At 44.1% G+C, this 26,989-nt stretch overlaps 1 protein-coding gene across 3 annotated transcripts in view; it reads right to left on the bottom strand.

Moving 5' to 3' along the window:
- Window positions 1-499: 499 nt before the first annotated feature.
- The window catches only part of LOC120676307 (70 kDa peptidyl-prolyl isomerase-like), a 44,130-nt gene continuing 17,640 nt past the window's right edge, over window positions 500-26,989 (bottom strand). The window contains exons 5-11 of one of the 3 annotated variants that reach the window (XM_039957542.1): window positions 17,009-17,089; window positions 16,594-16,803; window positions 16,063-16,152; window positions 15,218-15,340; window positions 6,492-6,611; window positions 5,776-5,913; window positions 500-938 (exon numbers count right to left, since the gene is read on the bottom strand). In XM_039957542.1, coding sequence (XP_039813476.1) covers window positions 6,586-6,611; window positions 15,218-15,340; window positions 16,063-16,152; window positions 16,594-16,803; window positions 17,009-17,089 — 530 coding nt within the window. In that variant the 3' untranslated portion in view covers window positions 500-938; window positions 5,776-5,913; window positions 6,492-6,585. The remainder of the gene's footprint in view (window positions 939-5,775; window positions 5,914-6,491; window positions 6,612-15,217; window positions 15,341-16,062; window positions 16,153-16,593; window positions 16,804-17,008; window positions 17,090-26,989) is intronic. The other 2 variants (XM_039957544.1, XM_039957543.1) reach the window with 2 other exon arrangements.

Raw genomic sequence — 26,989 nt, 5'->3', positions numbered from 1 at the left:
GGGAAAGGAAAGCAGTGCTAATCATACTCATACAGGTGAGCCAAACCAGCCATAGCATATTGCAAACATTCATTTTTCAATCAAATTATATGAAGCAATTCTTAATGCCAGGGGTTGAAAGCCTGTCATGCTTTACTTAGCAACGAGGCCAAGCCTATGCCAAAGACAATCAGAAGCTTAAGACACTCGTTTCAGTCATGCACAAACTTGCCCGGGTTCTCACAAGTGCAAAGTGAGCCGTCCCGAAAGCTCGATCAGTGTGACAAGCAATCCCACCTGGATCTTTTCAATCCATTTCAAGAACAGTTTAAGCAATTTTATCAAATTTATATCATTTCACGTATAAATTGCTGAACGAAAGGCTACACTAGCATGAATAAGATAGCAAAGCATATCAACACGCCCTAACATGCTAGTAGCCAAGACAGGGTGATCATGTTTTCAGATTTTCAAATAAAAAAAACTTAACTCAGATGATATGACATATACTGTGGAGCAAGCTATACATGATCAAGTCTAAGAAACTACACTAGCAAGCACTAGAAGATCATAACAGTGTATACAAGAATGCCAGTGCAGTGAAGCAATGCAAAATGCAAACATGTACAATGCAACTAACCAAGCTAAAACTAAGAGAAAGACAAAGACAAGCCAAAAGCTAAGCAAATGAAGTACTCAGCAAATACATAGGCTCAAAGACACACAAGACTAGACCAAAATGGAACCAACTGGGTACCATGAAAAGGTAACAATCAGAAAACCACAAGTCTATCCTGGGAAGAAATCGTACAAGTCAAACACTTACATACCTCGATGAAGATCCCGCAGGACCTAGAGCATAGCAAGCTCGAGGTCACCTCCCCAGCGTCCTCAGCGGGTCCACCTCCTGTTCGACCAAATCCATGTAGTCGAAGTAGGAAGGGGATGGAGCCTGCAGCCTGCGCAGTAACTCCAGACCATCATCAGCACCTGAGGTAGAGCTCCCCCTCAACAAGTGATACCTAGCATAAGAGAAGCTAGGACACAAGGAAATAGCAAACACTAAAGATCCAGAGCAAAACTCAAGCATATCATTAGGTGTTAGTCAAGCTACATGCAAGGGTATACCAAAAGACACTCTAGAACATATCAAGACAAAAGATATCCCTAGGATAATCTAAAGGCACTCAACAGTATGAACACTGTAGCAAGATGATATGAAGGAGATACTTGAGCTAGCCACCAGAACTAAGGAGCAAAAGCTACACAAACAGAGAATGTACAAAGAACTCAAAGGACAAACTCAAATATACATAGGATACAAACGCCACCATGGGCTATCCATCAGCCTTGGAGAACCATCAATTCTTGATCAAACCTGCATAAGACCAAGATCCATGGAGCACTTGTTCTCCAAGCCACCAACCTGCATCACCAACGAGACATAGGGGGAGCAAACGTCTCGACACTGGGGTTAGCAAAGTGAGAAGCAAACCAGTGGCGAGCCATTTGCTCTACAGAAGGGTAAGCAAAGTCAGGCAAAGCGTATCCCCTGTCCCGTCTACCACGAGGCTGACGAACACCACCGCGAGGAAAGCGTAGTGCATCGTAACCTCCTCCAAAGCCTCGGTCCCGTGGTCCATAGCCATATTAAAAACGACCAGGAGCACGACCGGCAAAGCGACCACCCGCTGGAACACTATAACCACCACCGTCTCCCTGACCTCCACCTACACGGCGCGCCCTAGCAACTTGCCTACCATCACGCCGAGGAGGACCATGCACCCGAGCATAGTACATGTCCGAGTTCCATCTCTCCTGCTCACGGCTCACAGCCTGCTTCCTCCTAAAGCAAAACTCCTCCAAGTGACCTTCTCTGTCACAGTACTCGCAGTGGTACCTCACCTCTCTCTTGGGAGGTGGAGGCCTAGCCTGCGGACGGGGAGGAGCAACCCCCTTCTTCTGGGCAACCTGGGCTGTGGCAGCAGGGAGCACATCGAGGGGATTCCTTAGCTCATTGGGCTTTGGAACCCAAACCTGCTTCTGTGGAGGTGCTTTCGGTGGTTCTTTAAGGACACCATCCGCGGGGTCAACAATCGAAGGTTGCGTGCTCGTACTAGCAGTGTTTCCAGCAGCCTTGCCGATCTTACCATACAATTTGTCAAAGTCTGACTTCGTGTATGTGTAACCGACCCCAAACCCATCACCACGCTTAAACTGCTTGATCATCATGCCCAACTGCGGCTCACTAGCAGAAACCCAACTAAGAATCGCCCTAAGATAGGTATTCTCATTCTCCAGGTTGGCTTTCTCTACCTCAAGATTATCCAAATCAGAGATCAAACTAGGGCAAACAGAGCAGTCAATAGGTGGGCTAGACTCCACGACCTTAGTCTTCCCTAAAGACTTAACCAAAGTGTTCTTCTCATCTAGCTCCGACCTAAGAGTGGGACAAAGCTTGCAAGCACCAAGCAGAACTGGCCTAGACTTCATCTCATCTAGCTTGCACATAACAGTAGCAAACTTGGACTGCAACGAAGCTAGATCGGACTTAAAGATAGGACACTCATCACATTCAAGCACATCGCTAACAATAGGAGCGTCCTTAACCAGTTCAAGTTCATGCTTGGCCTTAGCGAGCTCATGAGACACGTCAGCAAGCGAAGTCTTAGCAACATCTAAGTTCGCGACGTTCTCATCATGCTTGGCACGGAGAGCAACAAGATCGTTCATGTGAGATATGCAGCCAGCGCACTCATCCTCACTAGATTTCTCCCTAGCACAAGCCAGCTCAGCCCTAAGCTTTCTACGCTCTCTAGCTACTTCCTTAAGCAGCCTTTTCTGGTTGTCGAGAGCAGCGTACAACTCCCTAACCTCTGTATCTAGCAGGTCGATCATGGAGTTTACCTCTGAATCGCTCTCGGATCCAGGAGAAGAGTCAACGTGCGTCGGTGTAGCATGTCCACCTGAAGACGCACGAGCACCATCGGCTTCGCCCGCCATGGTGCAGAAACCCTTGCGCCGTCCAGCCACCAAGCACAGGCCGATAAAGCTGGTGGCTTCCTTGTCCCGCTTCTTCTTCTTCTTTTCGTCATCGTCGGAGGTCGGTGAAGAAGAGCGGTCGGTGTCGGAGCTCTTGTCGAGGTCGCTGAGCTGCGCCAGAAAGGCCTTCTCCCGCTTCTTGACCTTGTACTGGAAGCGCTTCTTGAGCGACTCCTTGTCGAACACCGGGATCTTCCCCAAGACTCGCCATGGTCGCCAAGTAGTTTTCGAACCGGTTAAGGTACTGAAAACTTCAACCAAGCTCCGATACTAATTGAGGGACCGAAACCGGCGACCAGGGGGGTGAATGGGAGCCGATCAAAATTTCTTTCAAAATCGATCCGTCGGCCTATATCCCAAAAATCACCACAAGCCCTCGAACCTAGGATATGATAGAGTAGCTATGGATTAGCTATCTCCTAGCGAAAAGCCCTAGGAAGCTGCGCGGAAGCAAAAGAGCCAACACGATACAAATCGCAGAACTCGACTGCCTGGACCGGTCTGACCGGTGCAATGGACCGATCTGACCGGTCGTGGCCTGAACTGGTCTAGACCGGTCTGACCGGTCTTGTCGTCCGGTCTGACTGGTGCCACCCAGAGAAACCCGTGAACAAGACTTCAAAAGAGGAATCTTGAGCAAACGAAGTCGAAATCTAGTGAAACTTGGAGGATACCTCCGCAACTAACCTGCGAACATATACCCAAGAGATCTTTCCCAAAAGATCAAAGAAACTTGAGAATTTAAGAAAAGATCAAGAAGGATTGGGGTTTTCTCAAGAACTCAAAAACTTCAATTCGTGAGAACTCATGATCCAGAGGATTTGGGACGAGGCTAGGGGTACGAGAATCACTACAAAGAGCTCTACGAACCGTCACGATCATGTGCACCAAAAACGAAATGAAAATCCATCACAAAAGAGCACAAGAGGGATGGGGCCTCCTTTCCCAATCAAATCCAATACAAAGTCTCACAAATCCATAATCAAATCCTACTCTAAAGAGAAGAACGGGGAGAGAGACAAAGGGGCGGCGGCCTGGGAGGAACAGAACAATCCACGGACAAGATACAAAAGCCACCCTAACCTAAAACAAGTGAAGGGGTATTTATACCCGCGGAGACTGGTCAGACCAGTTCCATGGACCGGTCAGACCGGTTGGTTAGACCGGTCAGACCGGTGCTAGGGACCAGTCAGACCGGTTGGTCTGCAGCATCCCCCTGTACACGATCCCATCTGACGGCTGAGGTTCTTTCTTCGGAACGAAGTCTTCTCCACGATGCCGCCATCTTGATGAAGATTTGGTCCACGGTTTTGGAAGGTCCGTGAAACCCGGGTAGATGGTCGGTTTTGAGAAAACCGCCAAAACCCCTCGCGTGGTAAGATTCCCGCCTCCACGCCGTGGCCCTAGACGCTGTTCCCACCTCGGCCTTCTGACGGCCCTAGACACCGCCCGACGCCCATCACCTCCTCGCCCGCAGCGAGGCCCTAGACGCCGTCGACGCCCGTCACCTCCGTCAGTCCCGAGACCGACGCCCGTGCCTCCACGACTTGGCGTCTTCAACCGTCGTCCGCCTGCTTGGTTTTGTGGCGCAAACCAAGAAACCCGCCTTCCGTCGTCGCTTGCGTCCTCGATCTAAGAGTGGACGCCACAGCTTCCGACCGGCCTGAGCTCCTCCATGGCAACTCTCCGTCGACACTCGATGCCCGTGTACCCATAATCCAAAGACCAAGCACACGATCACACCGCACGGTTGACAATTCACTCATCACAGACAGGATGGAGTACTCAACATTCCTCAGAAACCTCCACTAGAAGTGGCATTAATATGTGCACACAGCACTTATGAGCCACAACTAAATTAGACCGGGTGTCACATACACCTCCTCAAAGGACCTGATGTCCTTTTCGATCCAACTTGACGACCATATACGTCTAGGCCGGCACCATATACTATAATGTGTGTTTCATCCGGATCTGCACACACCATGCGCCGTATGCCCGCATATTGACCATATCCAGGAACATCCCCTCTTAGCCCATATGCCATGTCGTGTGTCTCACACAAGCCCACAAGCATTGCCATACCATGTGTCCCACACAGGCCCACGAGCATCATGCACCATATGCTTGCACATTGACCCATATGTGCAACCGCGAGGGTTGGTATTGATACCACTTGTAACACCATGTCCTCGAAGATCGCACTGTCCAACCCTTCTAAGGGACGAATTCGACTACACCCTATTTAAACTTTCATCCTCATTTTGTGTAAAAGGGTTAACCTATAGGAGCTATGGGTAGAGGATAAAAAAATTATAAGTTGAGTCCACTTTTACTCATCTAGCAAGATGGTACTTAAAAATGTGCACACAACACTCATGGGTCATATTCAAATTGAACCTAATGTCACACTTCACTGCCGAATTGGCACATATACGAAAACATGCCCTAATTTAGAGCTGGTTCAAGTACGTCATAGTCCATGTTGAGTCTAAACAAGCACAAGCAGAGATAGTCGAATATCCGTGCCATTTTGGGTGCTAGCACATATACCCACCCTCACCCACGTTGGTTATGTTGTGCCGGCTCTATGGTCTGCATTGATGAGGTCTAGAAACCGGCATGAATGAAGTTATATCTTCGGTACATTCTCTTACTTTTAGGACATCAACTTAAACTTCATAAAAATCACCTAAGACATTTGATATTGGGAGAAAAAGACAACAAAAGAGAGAAGCATGTATAAAGAGGTACCTCATGGATGCAGTCGGATGCCTGTTTGAAGCGTTGAAGTTGCATCGTGCATTTAGCACCGCTTAAAGCCATGCAAATTAGCATTTGCTTTATTTCACCATCTGGATCCGGAGAGCATGACCGTAGGATCTGGCTGGCCTTCAAGACATATTTACTTCTTAGATTCAATCTCAAGCCTATAAAGAAAAGTACTGCGCCCTCTTGAAATATGGCTACATTTAGTGGTTAAAATTTGTTTCGTAAATTGCACAAGCAATTCATTATTTTTTATAACAAACATGCTGTTATACAGAAATGGTACACATGGGTTTATATTTTTAGAGTACTTGTTTACTATTATAAAAGATTGCAAAACAAGCATATAAATAAATTAATTGTCAAAATAGTACTTAGAGAACCACACTGAGTCAACCACACATTATATTATTAAATAAAGTTAGTATACAAGGATCCATGCCATCTCTTGGGTCATAGTTATTAAGTTATCCAGTAGATCATGTTCATTTCTTGCCCTGACTCCCTCTGGCAAGTAATAACCCAATAAGAGAAACTAATGTCAATAATGTGCAACTCATAGAAAACTAAGTCTGAACCAATAAATTAAAGGCTATTAAAGGTTATGGTATCCGAAAATGGGGTTGGGAAGAAAAAAATAGCTAAGGATTCATGCGCCACACCGCACATGCAAATATATTAGTGATGTTGTAGTTACTTACCTTGAAATACCTCCTATATGCTCGCAAAAAGTTTCCGGAGGTAAAGATATGGTCCCCCTCCTCTTTCTTCTTACGGGCAGATTCAATTTTCTCATCAAGAGTCATAGCGGAATGGTTCTCCTAGAATTAATTAATTGAGAGACACAAAAATGTCATCTTGTGTTTTGAAAATAAATACTGACAAGGATTTGAGAACTATGAAATCCCACAATATTTTTTGAATGTTTGTGTGATTTCGAAATGGTGGGAGTGTTGGAAATATGCTCTAAAGGCAATCATAGAGATGATTATATTTCCTAGTATTCATGATTAACGAAGTGTTCTTTGAATATCCATGAAAGACAACTTGTATTGATTAACAATTATGTGAATTGTTTGTGAGACTCTTTACTTGTATGGTTATTCTAAAGATGTTCCTAGTCGGAGTTCAAGTAAGAACACACTTGAATATCAGACTAGCACATGTATTAGTTGATGACTATGTTTCACAGGTCATGGACATGGAGATGTCAAACTAATAATGTGGGCTTATGTAAGACATGAGACTAAACTGACCCAACGCGAGATGGTGATTTCTCATTACACAATATGTACGCTGTGTCCTTAAATTTGAGATTGTCGTATGTACTCAAGATGTGAACCGATTTACTTAGGAGCCATCAAACGCTATTCCGTAACTGGATAGTTACAAAGGTGGCTTTCGGGTTTGTCAAGAATCATGCTGTGAGACATTGTCAGTAAGATGAGATTTGCCCCTCTCTACATGAGAGAGATATCTCTGGGCCCCTTGAGTGACTCAGATCAAGAAGTGCATGGCCATGCGAAGGTTAAAAGTTAACCAAGGATCTGAATCACGGCATCGAGAAAGAGAGGTCAGCTTGGAGCTAGACTAAATATCGTGAGGCAAAAGGAACAACATGTATATGATATTGTGACGGCTCGTCGGATATGTTCTTTGCGTGCGTATAGGAGTTGACATGTCTTGCTAGAGGCCACTGTCTACTATTAGGCCGAGTAAGAGTACTCGGGCCATGTCTATTCGCATGTGGGTCTATAGGGTCACATACTTAAGGGAAAGAAGCCTGATAAGGATGAGATCCAAATTAGACTGGGCTTAGGTGCACTAATGGGCCTCTCAGGCCCAAAAGAGGCATCCAAGGTGGGGCCCAAGAGGAGCCCACCTAGGAGGCACCCCAGGGGCTATAAAAGCAAAAGGGGGTGCCCAAAGGCTAACCCTAACCTGCGCTACAGTACACGTGCATGAACAGTAGCCACCCCATCCTATGCGCCAAGCCCTAGGTCGTCCTCGCGGACCTAGCAGTCCGGATCGCGACGCTTCTTCCCATACGTGTGGATATCTTGGAGGTGCTGCACCTGCTGCACAAGGACGAGCCACACGTGAGGAGGTTCTCGCAACTGCACTGCCGGCTTTCATCTGCACGACACCGACGCACTTCAGAAGTTCCGCACCCGCGCGTCTAGTGGTAATCCCGTGATCTATAATAGCAGTAGTTCCTAGGTACGGGTAGATTTTTTTTTCGGTGCTCGTTTCTCTTCAGTGGTATCAGAGCCGATGCTGCTTGTTATAGGTTCGTGGCGCATGCATATGGAGATATGCATGGCGTAGATGAAACTCTAATATTTTGTTTCGTGTCCTCGCTGCGATGGTCGTGTGATGAATTACTCATACCAGTCGGATATCCGCCATCTGAGTTAAGTGACACACGTAAACCCAGTCACAGCATGAGGAGATCAATGAGATTGATCATATAGAAACCTAGGATGGTTCGCCAGATGCATGAGATGCACAAAGTAGATTGGATCTGCGCACCGCGTTGTAAAATAGAGGCAAAAACATGCTGTTCGGTAAAACAGTCATAACTTTTGCATACGAACTCGGATTGAGGCGATTTTTATATGAAAAATCATCTACAGAAAATTTTGCAGATTGTTTCGACTGCTAGCGACAGTTTTGCCAAATTTAGATTTGCGAAATTCGGCCAGCAAGATAAATTTTTCGGCGATTTAAGTTTAGACGTCGGAAGCGATTAACTCTGTTTTGCAGGATATTGTGATCAGTATGACCCTTATATGTATGTGATGCATGTGTGTAATTGTTTCATGACCTGCGTGTCGTGAGTATGACAATTCGGCAGGAGCCATATGAATTGTTACATTTGATGTAATGGCTTGCGCGCCAACTTGTGATGATCCATACCAACAATGTAACTAGATTGAGGTAGTTATAGTTCTTGGAGGCTTCATCACATGAAGGATGGTGCACATAGGACATGGAGATAGAGATCAATATGGTGAATCGGTTCTATAGAGATGGAGATCACCAAAAGAACATGGGCTATACTGATTCGCAACTATGTGCTTGCCATTCTTATCATTTTACTTCAATATGCGATAAAGAGTTTTTTGCATACGGTAGAAGTAGAACGATCGATCCATCACAAAAATTTTAAGTTATCATGCCCTACCAACTAAACATTGCACTGTCCCATGTCATGTACGATTGGTGGTGGGTCTATGAAATTAGGGCACCACTAGTTTTTCTTGACTAGACAGGTTCATATTGGATACTTACACGCATAAGGGTTGGTTAGCTTGACAAGGTTATCTTAACGGTTAAGGACTTTGGGGCATAAAGGTTGGGCGCCGAGACATAGAGATATCACCCAACAACAAGAGTCATATATGATATGATTAGAAAAGAGTTTCTTACCGATCTATCTTGTCTTTTAGCGGTGATGCTAAAGCTCACTAGTCGACTTGATAGTTGTGGGTCTTGAATCACTAAGAATCAACAGAGGGATATTGATTTTAGTGGGAGTAAATTCTGTTAAATATTTAATGTCGTTTACTCCATCATGAATACGTTTGTCTTAGTATTTTGTATTATTATTTTGTTGTAGATCATGGTCCGCAACAACACCCAATCTTTTTCATTGCGTTCGGTCCTTGAGAAGGACAAACTGAATGGGACTAACTATGCGGATTGGATCCGCAATCTGAGAATTGTTCTTAGGGCAGAAAAAAGGAAGATGTTCTGGATACCCCATTACCAGAAGAGCCTGCTAATGATGCACCTGTTGAGGAAAAGACTGCTTATAGAAAGGCTTGTGACAACAACCTTGAAGTAAGCTGTCTTATGCTCGCTTGCATGGAACCCGACATACAGATGCAGTTCGAGACAAATCATGAGGCACACGATATGATCGTGGCACTTCAGGACATATTTCAAACTCAGGCCAGGACTAAAAGGTTCAATATGTCCAAGGCCTTTGTCAAGAGCAAGCTGGCAGAAGGTGCAGCAGTGGGTCCGCATATAATCAAGATGGTTGGTTACACACAGAGGTTGGAGAAGCTGGGCTTCCCACTTGGCCAAGAGTTGGCCACTGATTTCATTCTTGCTTCTTTACCTCCAAGTTATGGGAACTTCATCTCGAACTACCACATGCATGGGGCTGAAAGGGGCTTGAATGAGCTGTGTGGCATGCTCAAGACAGCAAAGACTGACATTAAGAAGAGCACAGACGGTGGTCATGTGATGGCTGTCCAGAATAAACCTACCTTCAAGAAGAAAGGTTCTTCTTGGAAGAAGAAGGGCAAGACTAAGGTTACGAACCCTAAGCCAAACCCTGCACCCAAGGCTAAACCTGGACCAGCTGCAGACAAGGAGTGCTTTCATTGTCACCAGCCAGGACAATGGAAGAGAAACTGCAAGCTGTACCTAGCCTCGTTGAAGAATCGTTCTTCCACTTCAGGTACGCTTGTTGTTCATATTACAAAAAATATTTCTCGCTGACTCTTATGTTAATTTTTGGGTATTTAATACCGGATTGGTTGCTCATATTTGCAATTCAATGCAGGGAATGACAAAGAGTAGAAGCATTGGAAGAGGAGAAGTTGATTTCCGCGTCGGCAATAATGCAAGAGTTGCTGCTTTGACCGTCGGGACGATGCAACTTCATCTCCCCTCAGGATTTGTCATGGAGCTCAATAATTGTTATTTTGTTCCTAGTTTGAGTCGAAACATTGTGTCTCCTTTATGTTTGATGAAGGGTGGTTATTCTTTTGCGAGTGAAAACAATGGTCGTGCGATCTCTAAGAATAATATGTTTGTGGCTTTTGCGTCCATTAAGAATGGGCTATTTATTTTAAATCTTGATGATTCTCCTATCTGTAATATAAGTGCTAAAAGGCCTCGGCTTGCTGATTTGAATCCTACCTACATGTGGCATTGTCGTCTCGATCATATAAGCGAGAAATGCATGAAGAAGCTCCATTCGGATGGACTTCTAACTTCGTTTGATTTTGAGTCATACGAGACATGCGAAGCTTGTTTGCTAGGAAAGATGACCAAGATGCCATTCACAGATTTTTCAGAGAGAGCATCGGACTTACTGGAAGTCATACATACTGATGTGTGTGGACCAATGAGCTCGACTGCTAGAGGTGGATTCCAATACTTCATAACTTTCACTGATGACTTGAGTAGATATGGCTATGTCTACTTGATGAAGCATAAGTCTGAAACCTTTAAAAAGTTCAAAGAATTTCAGAGTGAAGTTGAAAATCAGTGTGTCAAGAAGATTAAAGCTTTACGATCTTATCATGGAGGCGAATATCTGAGCCACGAGTTTAGCAGTCATCTAAAGAGTTGCGGAATTGTTCCACAACTTACGCCGCCTGGAACACCTCAGAGAAACAGTGTGTCCGAGCGACGTAATCGAACTATGTTGGACATGGTTCGATCAATGATGAGCCAGTCAGACCTACCGCTATCGTTTTGGGGTTACGCTCTAGAAACATCAGCTGTCACATTAAGTAGGGTACCGTCTAAATCCGTAGTTAAGACACCATATGAGATGTGGACTGGGAAGAGTCCCAGTTTGTCTTTTCTGAAAATTTGGGGCTGTGAAGCATTTGTCAAACATTTGCAGTCTGACAAGCTTGCACCCAAATCAGATAAGTGTATTTTCGTGGGATATCCAAAGGAAACTTTAGGGTATTATTTCTACAATCGATCTGAGGGCAAAGTGTTTGTCGCTCGGAACGGAGCTTTCCTAGAGAAAGAGTTTCTCAAAGGAGAGAAAAGTGGAAGAATGGTGCAACTCGAAGAAGTTTGAGATGAGCTAATAGGACAAGACTCTACAAGTGACGCTAATGTAGCTGAACAAGTTGAGATACCTATGGCAACAGAAGCACCTCCGCAACCACGAAGGTCGGCAAGACTCCGCGCAGCGCGGGAATTATTATTGTTAGATAATGATGAGCCTGCGACATATGCAGAGGCGATGGCAGACCCTGACTCCGAGGAATGGCAAGATGCCATGAAATCCGAAATAGAATCCATGAAGGAAAATCAAGTTTGGAACTTGATAGACCCGCCTGATGATGTGAGAACCATAAAGTGCAAATGGATCTATAAGAAGAAGAAAGATATGGATGGAAATGTTCACATCTATAAAGCTCGACTTGTCGCAAAAGGTTTTTGACAAGTTCAAGGAGTTGACTACGACGAGACCTTCTCGCATGTAGCAATGCTTAAATCTGTTCGGATTATTCTAGCTATTGCTGCATATTTCAATTATGAAATATGGCAGATGGATGTCAAAATAGCTTTCCTTAATGGAAACCTGACCGAGGATGTGTATATGATGCAGCCCGAGGGTTTTGTCGATCCGAACAATGCTGGAAAGATGTACAAGCTTCAAAAATCTATTTATGGATTAAAGCAAGTATCTCGGAGTTGGAATATTCGTTTTGATGAAGTAGTCAAAGGTTTTGGCTTCATTAAAAATGAAGAAGAAGCTTGTGTTTACAAGAAGGAAAGTGGGAGCTCTATTGCATTTCTAATCCTGTATGTGGATGACATATTGCTGATTGGAAATGACATTCCTATGCTTGAGTCTGTAAAGACTTCACTAAAAAATAGTTTTTCGATGAAGGATTTAGGCGAAGCAGCATACATTTTGGACATCAAGATTTATAGAGATAGATCAAAAAGACTTATAGGACTAAGTCAGGATACTTATATTGACAAAGTATTGAAATGGTTCAACATGGAAGAGACAAAGAAAGGGTTCTTACCTATGTCACATGGCATACATCTCAGCAAGACTCAGTGTCCTAGGACAGCTGATGAGCGGGAGCGCATGAGCAAAGTTCCTTATGCTTCGGCAATTGGATCTATTATGTATGCAATGATAAGTACCCGCCCAGATGTCTCCTATGCTCTAAGTGTTACGAGCAGGTACCAGTCTGATCCAGGTGAGAGTCACTGGACAGCTGTGAAAAATATTCTTAAGTACTTAAGAAGAACTAAGAATGTGTTTCTAGTCTATGGAGGTGAGGAGGAGCTCGTTGTAACAGGTTACACCGATGCTAGTTTCCAAACCGACAAAGACGATTCAAAGTCCCAATCAGGTTTTGTGTTCACAATAAATGGTGGTGCTGTTAGCTGGAAGAGTTCCAAGCAGGAGACCGTGGCCAATTCTACAATTGAAGCCGAGTACATCGCAGCTTCGGAAGCTGCGAAGGAAGGTGTTTGGATAAGGAGGTTTCTTATTGAGCTTGGTGTATTCCCAAATGCATCCAGTCCGCTGGATCTTTACTGTGACAATAGTGGGGCTATTGCGCAAGCAATTGAGCTAAGAAATCACCAAAAGAGCAAACATGTTATGCGGCGATTTCATCTTATTCGAGAGTTCGTCGAACAGGGTGAGATCAACATATGCAAAATACACACGGATTTGAATGTTTCAGATCCGTTGATAAAACCTCTTTCGCAGCCCAAGCATGAGGTGCACACAAGAGCAATGGATATTAGATACATTCTAGATTGACTCTAGTGCAAGTGGGAGACTGTTGGAAATATGCCCTAGAGACAATCATAGAGATGATTATATTTCCTTGTATTCATGATTAATGAAGTGTTCTTTGAATATTCATGAAAGGCAACTTGTATTGATTAACAATTATGTGAATTGTTTGTGAGACTCTTTACTTGTATGGTTCCTAGTCAGAGTTCATGTAAGAACACACTTGAATATCAGACTAGCACATGTATTAGTTGATGATTATGTTTCACATGTCATGAACATGGAGATGTCAAACTAATAATGTGGGCTTATGTAAGACACGAGACTGAACTGACCCAACGCGAGATGGTGATTTCTCATTACACAATATGTACGCTGTGTCCTTAAACCTGAGATTGTCGTATGTACTCAAGATGTGAACCGATTTACTTAGGAGCCATCCAACGCTATTCCGTAACTGGGTAGTTACAAAGGTGGTTTTCGGGGTTGTCAAGAAGCATGCTGTGAGACATTGTCAGTCAAGATGTGATTTGCCCCTCTCTAGATGAGAGAGATATCTCTGAGCCCCTCGAGTGACTCAGATCAAGAAGTGTGTGGTCATACGAAGGTTAAGAATTAACCATGGAGCTGAATCACGGCATCGAGAAAGAGAGATCATCTTGGAGCAAGACCAAATATCGTGAGGCAAAATAAACAGCATGTATATGACATTGTGACGGCTCATCGGATATGTTCTTTGCATGCGTATAGGAGTTGACATGTTTTGCTAGAGGCCACTGTCTGCTATTGGGCTGAGTAAGAGTACTCGGGCCATGTCTATTCGCATGTGGGTCTATAGGGTCACACACTTAAAGAAAAGAAGCCTGATAAGGATGAGATCCAAATTAGACTGGGCTTAGGTGCACTAACAGGCCTCTTAGACCCAAAAGAGGCATCCAAGGTGGGGCCCAAGAGGAGCCCACCTAGGAGGCACCCGAGGGGCTATAAAAGCAAAAGGGGGCGTCCAAAGGCTAACCCTAATTTGTGCTACAGTACCCGAGCATGAACACTAGTCGTCACTGCAGTACCCACTCGTGAACAGTAACCACCGATACAACGCCCTCGTGAACAGTAGCCACCCCCTCGTGTGCGCCAAGCCCTAGGTCGCCCTCACGGACCTAGCAGTCCGGATCGCGACGCTTCTTCTCGTACGTGTGGATACTTTGGAGGTGCTGCACCTGCTGCACAAGGACGAGCCGCACGTGAGGAGGTTCTCGCAACTGCACTGCCAGCTTCCATCTGCACGACACCGATGTGCTTCAGAAGTTCCGCACCCGCGTGTCTAGTGGTAATCCCGTGATCTATAACAACAGTAGTTCCTAGGTATGGGTAGAAAATTTTTGTTTTTCGATGCCCGTTTCCCTTCGGGGAGGGACAATTAATCTATACTTACATTAACAACAGACAATATCTCGATCTCGTAAATCACGGTAGAATTGGGAGGGATACCGGCAAGTAAGGATGGATCTAGACATCCGAATTCTTAGAACAAATTTGATATTTTAAAATAGATATGCTTAAAATTTTATGCTAATCTTTTTTTATATTATCAAGCATATTATTACACATAAGAATAAATTTTTGTATAGATTTTTTTATGTATTATTTGCTCCCTACAATTAAAAAGGTGAAAAAAGATTCGAATCCGTATCCGATCCGTATTCGAATTTTTATATCTATTATTTGAGAATATATATGATAAATTTGAGGTTTAGTTTTTATGAATCTTTACAAGATCAATGTTAAATACAAGGCTATGAATTTACATAGTAAATTCTATATCTTATTTGTCCATAATCGAAGAAAAATGACCAAAAATCTGATATTCGAATAAACATCCGAATCCATCCTTACCGGCAAGATGGTACTGTTTTGATCCAACACCACCGAATGCATGTTGAGGTGGAATGGTGAAGGAGGCAACTTCACCCGCATTCATTGTCATCACACATTCCTCTAAGACATCGGTAACATGCCCTGCATGCAGATTCAATTAATGCAGTTTTAATGGCATCCTGAAGAACACAGAAAATCATGTCTAGGTTTCTTGATTTAGGGACGAATATGGGATGATGCTAGCGATAACTGAAGAGATCACTACATATGCACTCATAGAACCACGACAAGTTGACAATATGATCTTGGACGATGGTGTAGTAGTTGTAACTTTTGCCACCTCACCAAGATATTGAAAATTTTGTTATACACTTTTATATTGCATAAAAAGTGAAACTGTAGTAAGTGATTACTCCGCCTGAGTATAAGCACAAACATTCGGTAACTATCCCGAGTGTCTTGGAAAATACTGGGCGAAATTTGAGACACTAGGGAGCTACGTACGCAGATTCTAATAGTGCTATGAAAACTACAAACTAAACTTGGGATTGTTTTTTTAAAAAATATTGTGGGATTTTTAAACTAAATTTCATATGTAGCTTAATCCTACAAAGACAAAATAATATGAAATTAAGTTACATATGAAATTGGGGCACTAGGGAGCTACATATGGAGATTCTAAAATGCATGTCTTTGACATCAAGTTACATATATGTTGTGCTTTGGGGAGATAAAGATTAAGAAAGTCTTAGTTAATGAAATTAAGCTAACAAAAACTGAAAAGTCTGAAAGTGAATGAAAGCTAGTGAAACTGAAAGAAAAGAAAATTTGTCAGTTAGGATCTCAAGTATATATTGTTTAACCTTCATCAATGGTGAACTCAATTGGCTCCTCTTCACTATGACCCCTCTGCTCAAAAACAATTCCGTCCTCAAGTTTACCTACCAGCCGTGCTGCCATTGCAATTCATGCACATCTAATAAGTTACACTGATTAATATATAACTGTCTACAATTATATACTTCAGTCAAAGTACTTAATGTTTTGGATAAAACACGGTATGTATTGTGTATCTTTGACCAATATTTTTGTTAGGATATGCATGTATGAAATCCAAAGAACTTATAAGTTCACGAAAGTTTTTTCAATACAAATAATCTACACATGTGAATGCGACTCATGTTTATAAAACTAAATATTTTATAAGTTATTAACGAGAGCATGCATTTATCAGGGGAAAAAATAGAAAAATTTCAGTTTGTACCATAAAAGAATACTTATTTTAGAATTTGACGAAAAAATTTTATGCTTCTTTAAAACCCAAGTAAAATATATCATAATGAGGAGCTTTCAAGGTATAACCCAATTCATAAAAGGAGAACATAATTAATTACCTTTCACGACTGCATGGTTTCGTATGGAAAGGTATGTTGCGTCTGGTCTGTTTGCTTTGAATGGAGTTTTCTTGATAATATCGTCATTCTCTCCAATGTGACTAACTGTCTTCCAGGATATCAATTTGAGGTCGACATGTAGCATTTTATTAGGTGGCACAAAGACATCTTCATTTCCATTGGAACGCCTACCACTTTCACCAAAACCATCTAAATATAAATTATGTTAGTTACAGAGGTGGTGACTATCTTCTTCAGAAGATTGGAAACAAAGTATAGTAGTAGAACTCAGAAACAAATGCAAACAGAAAAGAAGATGACAACCTAGTGGTAAATACAGAATTTTCTAAATCATTTGTGTTCCTATTTTAAGAACCTAATCATAACATCACCACAAGAATGAATTTTAGCTTACATTCTGGTTTTATAATGAGAATAACTTCCTGTCCTTCTGTCATAGTCTTCACAGCATGTGCAAATGCGAGACAAAACAAGCCTGTTGGGATTGTCGATTCTATTAGATATTTGTGACACCTCAGGTGTTAGCACATCTAATACAATCAAGGTACCTTAGTTAAAGTTAAAAGAAAAATTTGGGAAACTAATTCAAAGAGAAAGGATCAAATAAAAGACAAATCATACAAAAGAAATTAAAGGAAAAAGAAAAAGGAGTGGGAAGCAACTCAAAATTTATTTCAAAAATGTGCACAAAATTTTAGTTGCTCATGAGAGGTGTTTCAATTGACATGTGCTCAATTGAACTTCAGCCAAAATCAATTCAAAAACTGAATAAAACTAAAGTCCTTTTGTGCAAATATGCAAATGTACCAATAGTTCAAAATGTGAGTTTCAAATGAAATTTTGCATAACACAAAAGTTGTAGATCTTGAAAAGTTATGCAAAAATGGTATTCAACACTTTTCCATTTGAGCCCTCCAAATAGGAGATAATTTTTGTTTACCGAGAGGTCCCTGAAATTTTCAGAAATCGCAAAAGAGCCCCTACCTCCATCTCTCTCTCCCGGCTTGCTCTGTTTCAGCCGCCGCCTGCCGTACGCCGCCGGTGGACTTCGTCCACCGCGCGCCCGCGGCCAAATGGACCCGGGGAAACCTCTCCACGCCACCTGGCCTGCCCCTTGGCGCCCTCCCACGCCCACACGCGTCCCAGGCCGCTCCCCGAGCCGCCACGACATCCCCAGCCATGCGCCGCGCCGCTGCCTCCTCCGCCCGCTCGCCGTCGACTCGCCCAGGCCAAATCGACCGCCCCCAGTCACTCCATTCCTCACCCAGGAGCTCTTTGGCCTATAAAGACCCCCAGAACCCCCACAGTCGCGCCCCTTCTTCCCCTTCTTCCTCCTCCCGCCGCTCCGCCATGGCCGCCGAGATCCAGCTCTCGCGGACCGGCTAGCCCAGCCCCACATTGCCCCCTCCGACCACCGCAGCAGCTTCGCCACCTCCCAGTTAAGCTCCACGCGCACGGAATCGAATCCAAACCCCCTCCCGAAGCCGTTCCCCTTTTGCGCCGCCGCCGGCGAGCTCAGGCTCACCGCGGACCGGCCAGCTCCGGGGAAGACCGAGCCCGACAGCTACCCCAGAAGCATCCACGAGCTCACGCGGTGCTCGTGCGCGCCTTGTTCCCCTACCCCGAGCCCTCCTTCGCCTCCAGCGCCGGCGAACCGAACAACCGACCCGCCATCAACGCCGACGAGCTTGAACCTGTGCTCCAAACGCTCGAACGTCGACCAGGGTAGGTGTTCCTCGATCCTTTCTCCCCCACGCGCCTCCCCGTGGCAGCCCCGGTAAGCCCTGCACCGCAGAACACCACCGGCAAGATGCCACGGCGGAGAAGGCCGGCGAAGGACCCGGTTGTAATTTCTTTTTTTCGTTCAAGGGTGTCTCTGCAAGTTTTACAGTGTATACCAGTGAACTTCTAAAATGCGAAACAAATCACAGAAAAATCAGAAAAATGCAAAATCAACTGATCTGGAATCCTTGTAACAAAATCTACAAATTTTGTAACATTCACATTTGCAGAAACTCAACCGAATTTAATCTAGGGAAAAGATTAAGAAAATCACCTTATGCATGTTCATGAAGTTCTGCTCATCAAATGACCTTGATTTTTGGATATGTTATAACTAATGGGATGCTAAGATCACAGTAAAAATATGACACCAAACCAAAACAGTTATCAGGTTAGAACAATCAAGATTCTCTAATCTGTTGTTAACATTCTCGATTTAATTATGGAAAATATGTACATGAACTTGCTCTGAAAATTTTTCTACAGCCTTGTGCCACTGAATCTCTGCAAATCTCTAAAATTCAAATTTATTAGAGTTCATTTGATATATGCCATGATTTATGCTTGTTTAATCAACTTAATTCCTCATATATAGTTCTTGTGCTCAGAAAAATCCATATTTATTTCTGGAGTCTCTTTTTAGCTCTGTGTTCCTGACAAAAAAAATTTGAGCTGCAGTTACTGGGTTTGGCTTTGTCGAATAATCATGCTTAGCATCTTAGGGCTAGATTTACTATTTTTGTTCTGAGTAATCTACAATGTTTCTGATCTTTATTTTTGGGCATGATCTTGTTTAGAGTATGTTCTACCTGTGATAAAAAGTTCAGATGCAATACTGGTCAAATGCATCTTGAGAAATTCATGCAAACTCATGTTAAGTTAACTGAATAACTAATTTATCATAGTGAGTTAAATCTTGAAAAATTTTCTGGAGTATGTTTAACTCAGGACTAGTCTCTGGTAAAAATTTGAGAACCAAATCCTTAGTAAAACTTTCTGTAGAATTAATCTTTGTTAATGGCTTGCTGTTTTTAATCTTTTTATCACCTCTGCTATATAAATGTATAAAATCTGGAAACATTTCAGTACTGAGTTTATGCTTTGAAGTTGCTTGCATAAAATTTGTAGCACCAGAACCCATGTTGAACATTCTGTACAAAAAGATGAAGCAACTAGAGTAATCCATTTGCATGAATAGTTATAGTTTTTGCTCTATGATAGATGCTGAAATTTATACCCTGAATGTTCAAGTTTGAATCTGAGTTACTTTAGTGTTTCATCACTAGCTCTTTAGTAGTTGTGTTGTTAAGGAATAATGAAAGCATGCTATGTGTTGAAATTGAAAATGAAAACCCAAAACCCCACTCATTCATGAATAACCGTAGTTATGCTTGCTACTCTATAAGCGATTACCCATGCAACGAAAGGTGAAATCATCACTAAATTAACTTTCATGGACTACAACTTTATCGTGAAGGAAAGAAATTATATCCCTGAATAACTCAAAATCTTGCATTGCATATAGAAACGGTTAACCTCGCGGACGGAGACTACGAACTGGTGCCCGCGGACTCTCGTGCGGAGCAGGAGGTTAATCTGAACTGTACTAACTTGTCTCAAGACCTGGGCCAAGCCCCAGAAGCTTTTCTGTCCGACAGTGCCCAAGAAGGCAAGCCCCGGAGCATAATCCCACTATTTTTCCGAATTATCATTCTGCTATCTATTTATTAATGTATGGTAACAGTTGGTTTTCTGCATTTAAGTTCTCTAAGCGTTGATCGAAAACCCTAGATGCATGATCCATAGGAACCTATGTTTGATACCGGATCTTTTTATCGACTAGTTGCCATGCTAAATAGGTACGGTAGAAGTCGAGTGGTTCCCTGCCTCTCGCGAGCGAATAGGAATTGTGCTGACTTTAATTCCTGTTGAAATGTAAGGACAACGGGCGGGGTTGTGTAGTTGTGATACCCCGCTGGTGTAGTCAAAAATGGCTAAGGTCGCGGTGTGTGGCTCATTTCGTTAAGCGTTTGAAAGTACTAGCCACATACCGAGAAATATGGTAATCGGTAAGCTTAAGTACCTGATTGGACCGGCGAGTGGAACGATCTCGCACCCTCCTGGTAGAAGTAGGGTTTATTTTATGTCGCGACGTACGGGTGCAGAGTGGTCGGACTCTGTAGTCGGGGAGGGTGTTCCGGATCCACGGACTGGAAAGAAAGGGGAAAAGTAGCGTGGGCGGGAGCGAAGTCGATCCCCATGCGTGTGGTCTAGGTTCCCCTGGCCAGGTTGAAATTTGATTCAGAATCGTCCGCCTCTCACGGCATGAGATTGCTTAATGTTTTCGGTCACATAGAGTAACAAGTGGAATACGATGATGAAAATACTGCTGGTTGATTAAATGGTTGCTCTACCATGTTTGAGTAGAGTTAGTTGCAAATTTAGAATGGTTAATTCCACTAGAATCTGGCTAAGTAAAACCTGAAAGTAAGGATCAACACTTAGCGGCATTTTTGGCAAACAAACCCTACCAACCAAAAAGCTTGCATGTCTAGTTATCGGACTATGTTATATCCGGAGACGGGTCAGTCTTGCTGAGTATTAGTATACTCAGCCTTGCTTGTGGCACTATTTTTCAGGTACTAACTTTGAAGATCTGTTTGCGAGTCTTACTTGGCCTTGCACTCTGCCTCCGGGTTGGTCTGTTGAGTGGGATGGCCCTTCAGCTGGTGCTAATCACCCTCCCGCTGAGTGACGCATTCGTACGGGCTTTACCGATGCGTCACGTTATTTCGTTAGTTATCTTTTAATGCTTCCGCTGAACTTTGAGACTTGAATAATTTGAGGAGTTGGAACTCCGTACTACTTCGCTAGTCTGAACATGAATTGTAATAAATTTTCTTTCCGCTGCAATCACTCTGAGATGTATGAAATGGTTTGTGTTGTAATCTCTGGGCTCACCTTCGTGTGAGTGTTGTCTGCTGATCCTGGAATAGCATGGCTTTTATCGAGGCTTCACTCGAGGAACTACCGGTGAGTGCCAGATTGGGTCAGAGTTGCTTAGCAACGAAGATCAGTGCACCCGGGCCCAGTAGTTTTGGGTGGTTCCGCCACAGCTGGCATCAGAGCTCGCAGACAGCCTACCAGGGATGGCAACCTCGGTTTTCACAACAACAACTTAAAACTTGACTTCAAAGCTACTAAAGTTTTGAAAGAGTTTAGGATCTCCAAGGACAAGTCTAGGACGTAAAGCCCTAGGGAATCTTATGGGTATAATCAGGTGGCTTATTTTGTATGGCTAACTTCCAGCACCTTACTTTTCAGTATTTAAATCCTGTAATTTAAATTCTGCAACTACATCATCGCCACGAAGGTATGCTTACTCAGTCAGCTGAGGGAGTCTGACCTTTCCGTCGGTGATGCGAGCCGAACGCTGGAGCTCAAGCAGTGGCCTACTTGAGCTGCTGCCCATATACCAACTTCGGTTGAGTATATGGGGAGTAATAGTTCGAAATTGGAATTCAATTCCCCGTCAAAGACGGTACTCAGTCAATACGTTGTTTCGATAACGTATGCTTAACGTTGTCCATACGGCGGTAATGGTATGGATGCCGATTCTATAGTAATCGGTAATGTATGGGGACGCTTTCGTGAGTGCTGGCACGAAAGGTTCATTTTATATGCTGTCAATCTTCTGCAGGTACGCTAACTCGAAATCGAATTATAGGCTATCTAGCTATATCGAGTAGCTATATAGTGAGAGACGTAATATGTATGCCACCAAAGTCATTGCGTAAGACCAAGGTTACTTGGCAATTTTTCCTTGGTGAGGACGTATAGGCTCTGCATTCATTCTCAAAAAGATTAGCAAATAAATCTCTGGGGAAATCGCAAGCAAATCCGTTAAAACACTATCCTAGGGAGTATCCAGAAAGTCTGCAACCTGGTTTCCACGAATTTTAACCTTCTGATAAGTTACTCAAATCGACTTGGGGTAGTAAGACTAAATGATGTTTCCTAAGTTATCAAGCTGCTGTAAAAATTTTAAAATTTTTGAAGCCTTCTAGCATGGTATTTGTATTTTTGGATCAACCCTGTGTAAAACTGTTAACTCTGAACCGTCTATACAACTGAAATTTTTCGACCTTTATAAGTTGCTCAAACTAAAAATCGTTCAACATGAAAGTTGTAGACAACTAAGTGATGAGCTTACCATAAAAATTTGAAGAATTTTTGACGTCTGGGTTGAGAGTTATAGTCAAAATACACCCTCTCTGGACACTCAGTTTTCCTGGTTGACATCACTCTGAATACCTGAGCATATCACCCCCATGGAATCCGAATTGAGAAGAGTGATGACTAGGTGAATTGTTCCTTAACATCAGAGGGATCTTATGTAAATTTTTGAAGCAAGTTCTCTACAGTTTTGGCCATTTCTTTCACTATTCCAGAGTTAGTAGTTCTTGTTACCATCAGCTGATCCATCGGTCTTTTGTTGGGACAGATGGAAGAGCTGCTGGTCGTTGACGCGCAGGGGCACGTGCACTCCGCTTGCCTGCACTGGGACGGGTTTCCCCGCCGTCTTTGGGAGCTTTTGAGTGCAGCCGGTTACCTCCAGCCACCGGTTTACGATGGCCACGAGTTTGTGGAGGACGGAGTTCGTCGCTGCAGTGTGACGATGGTGATCCCGCAGCAGCCGCTCAACGGGTGGGAGCCGATCGTGACTCAGATGGTCGGTCACTACCTGCTGGACACCTGGGAGCTTACCGCCATGAGGGCGATGACCACCTTTTGCTCTTTGCGCCCTCTGGAGGTGGTTCTGACCGCGTTCGGGTTGTTCCCTGCACCTGACCCGACAGACCCGCTTTGGCTCGACCGGATGGCACACGTGGACGTGGTCGCTACCCTTGACCCGGTCGGGGCACTTCGGACGACAGCGATGTGCTTGGACGGCCTTTACAGACTTCACACTTACCAGGGTTACGCCGTCGCTCAGTTGGTGGACCACGCTCAGGCCTTGCACCTGGCGGTCCAGCTGAGAGATGGGCAGCTTCAGGAGGCTAGTACCGAGCTCGAGAGCAGGGCTACTCTTATCGCCCAGCTCCACGGCCAGGTTCACGAGCTTCAGGACACTGTGTCGGATCGTGACGCTACGATCAACTTCCTGGAGGACCAGTTTCACGACCTGCAGCTTGAGATGGACGAGGCTCAGGGGCAGCTCCACGCGATACAGCACGCGCAGGATGCCCTTCACGCACCTCCCGACGAGATGCAGGTGGACGAGGAGGACGAGCCCCAGGAGATAGAGGGCGTTTCAGAGATGGACTCTGAGGACCAGGCGCCGCAGCCCGCACCGGTTGAGGTTCACACTCCCGCGGCGAGTGAGGCATCGGTCAACATGTAGACCGAGGCGCTGTTTCTTAGCTTTTGTAGACTCCTCTTAGTGTGGCCTACTTTTGGATCATGGCTACTAGGCTAACTTAGAGTTGAGTAACCCCCTTAGTACTGATGTTAGGAGTGACCAAGTAGAAATGAGAGAACGATGGATGTAATGAACCCCTAATGCTACTAGTGTTAATTATCAGTAATCTGCAAAAAGCTGAAGGTAGCAGCTAGTTCGAATTTTTATCCTCTTTTCCTTTCGGATTTAGCTCCTGAGTTGAATACCAAAGTTGTTCCAAATTTCATCAGGAACCTGCTCGCAAAATTTCAGCCCAAACGGATTGGTATTGCAGGAGAAAATCGCAAATTACAGAAGCTCTGTTTTCTGTGAAGCAGAAAAACCAGAGGAGGAGTAATTGAATTTTTCGACTAACCTACTCTGGAAATCTGACTTTGTGATGACTACCAAAGTTGTAGATCATGAAATTTCCTATCTCTTGTAAAAATTTCAAGTCCATATCATGTACCGAACTCCAGTTATGAGCGTTTTCGTATCGCTGGTTTTGCTGCACAACCTGATTAAGCAATTTCCAGTACTTCCATGTCATTTTGAGTTGTATATTCTATTTGAAATGATGATAATGATGAGCCTAATGCAAAAGTACTCACATTTCAGATGGTTGGATCAACTCGAGGCACCCCTAGTGGTTTTGGAGCCGGAGGGAATGGCGATCCACCTCCACCTCCTCCACCAGTGGGTATTGCTGAGGTTCTTGCTGCCCAGACAGAGATTTTGCGGCAATTGGTTCAAGCTCAGCAACAACCGTGGGGTGGGCATCATGCTCATCACGCACAAGAAGCGAGCTACCAAGATTTCCTCAGTACTCAGCCTCCGCTGTTCAATAAAGCGGATGAGCCTCTGGACGCTGACGCTTGGATTCGCACGATCGAGTCCAAGTTTTCTCTATTGACTACTCCTTGTTCCGAAGCGAACAAGACTCGCTATGCCGCGCAGCAGCTTCGCGGATCAGCTCGTATGTGGTGGGATCATTACCACAGGATGCTACCGGCTGATCATGTGGTGAATTGGAATGAATTCAAATTGGCTTTTCGAGATCATCATATTCCAGCTGGACTTCTTGACCGTAAGCTCAACGAGTTCTTGGCCTTGACTCAGGGCACTCGTACCGTGGTGCAGTATGCTCAAGTGTTCCATCAATTGTGTCAGTATGCTGGACATCATGCCGATACCGACGCTAAGAAGTGTGAACGCTTCCGTCGAGGCCTTAGTACCAAATTACAGGAGAGGCTAAATCTTGTCCGAGCAGACTCATTCAATGAATTGGTGAATATGGCTATATCTCAGGATGATCTAATTTCTGCACACTGCGCTGAAAAGAAGCGCAAGGCACCTGCTGGACCCTCGAGTGCCTCTGCACCGAGGTATCGTATTGTGCAAAATAACCCACCCGCATCCTCTCAGAAGGCCCCTCAGCCAGGGCGTTGGATTATTAGGCCTCCTCAACAGCAGCAGCAGACTCGATTCGGGCTTCCCCAGCAAGCTCGATTTGCACCTCAGCAGCAGCAGAACGGCCCTAGGCCGAATGCTCAGCCAGCCGCTCGCCCCGATAATAATAACCGTTGTTTCAGATGCGGGAGTCCGGATCACTTTGCCAAGATGTGCCCCCAGGCGGGACAATCTCAAGGGCAGGCTTCTCGCAGAAATGATCAGCACAAGGGCAAGAGGCAAACCATTCAAGTTAGGCAGGGCCGACTTAACTTCACCAACCTTGCTGACCTTCCTGAGGGAGCACTAATCATGTCGGGTACATTCTCTATAAACCAACACCCCACCGTTATCTTATTCGATTCTGGTGCATCTCATAGCTTCATTAGTTCTAAATTCGGAGCAAGGGTTGGGTTAGATTTCTGTCACACGAAAGGTTCCTTCATGATATCTACTCCGGGTGGTAAAGTCGCATCAAACCAAATCGTTCTTAATGCGCCACTTAGTTTGGGTAATAAAACCATTCCTACCACCTTGATATTGTTGCCACTAGAAGGTATGGACATTATTCTGGGAATGGATTGGATGAAAAGACATGGGGTAATGTTAGATATCTCTTCCCGAGCCGTTGAAATAAATTCTCCAACTCATGGTCATTCGGTTCTATATTTACCTCATCACCAATACAACAACTCTTGTGCCTATGCCATGAAAGATATTCGTCTCGAAGATATTCCGGTAGTCCGTGAATATGTAGATGTTTTTCCGGAGGATTTACCTGGTATGCCGCCAGACCGGGATATCGAATTTGTCATTGAACTTCAGCCTGGTACAGCACCTATTTCAAAAAGGCCATACCGAATGCCGCCTAAAGAATTGGCTGAACTAAAAATCCAGCTACAAGAACTGTTGGACAAGGGTTTTATTCGCCCAAGTGCTTCACCTTGGGGCTGTCCAGCATTGTTCGTAAAGAAGAAGGATGATAGTCAGAGGTTGTGTGTTGATTACCGGCCTCTCAATGCGGTGACCATCAAAAATAAATATCCACTTCCCCGCATTGATGTATTGTTTGATCAATTGGCTGGAGCAAAGATTTTCTCCAAGATTGATCTTCGTTCGGGTTATCATCAAATTAAAATCCGGCCTTGCGATATTCCCAAGACCGCCTTCTCAACCCGATATGGTCTCTATGAATATTTGGTTATGTCTTTCGGTCTCACCAATGCTCCGGCTTATTTTATGTATCTCATGAACTCGGTATTTATGCCGGAACTTGACAAGTTTGTCGTGGTCTTTATTGACGACATTCTGATCTATTCCAAAGATGAGGCAGAACATGAGCAACATCTGCGCATTGTTCTTCAACGTCTCAGAGATCATAAGCTGTACGCAAAATTCTCCAAGTGTGAATTCTGGCTGGACACAGTCAAATTTCTGGGTCACACTATATCTAGTGAAGGCATTTCAGTTGATCCCAGCAAAGTACAAGAAGTGATGGACTGGAAACCTCCTACTTCAGTTCATCAGATCCGCAGTTTTCTCGGCTTGGCGGGGTATTACCGCAGATTTATTCCGGACTTCTCCAGAATTGCTAAGCCCATGACAGAACTACTAAGGAAAGATGTCAAGTTTAAATGGAACACGAAGTGTGATGAAGCATTCCATACATTGAGAGCACATCTAACCACTGCACCAGTCTTGGCT

This window comes from Panicum virgatum, chromosome 5N (genome assembly GCF_016808335.1).
Source record: "Panicum virgatum strain AP13 chromosome 5N, P.virgatum_v5, whole genome shotgun sequence".
NCBI lineage: Eukaryota > Viridiplantae > Streptophyta > Magnoliopsida > Poales > Poaceae > Panicum > Panicum virgatum.
This window is presented reverse-complemented; position numbering and strand designations above follow the sequence as displayed.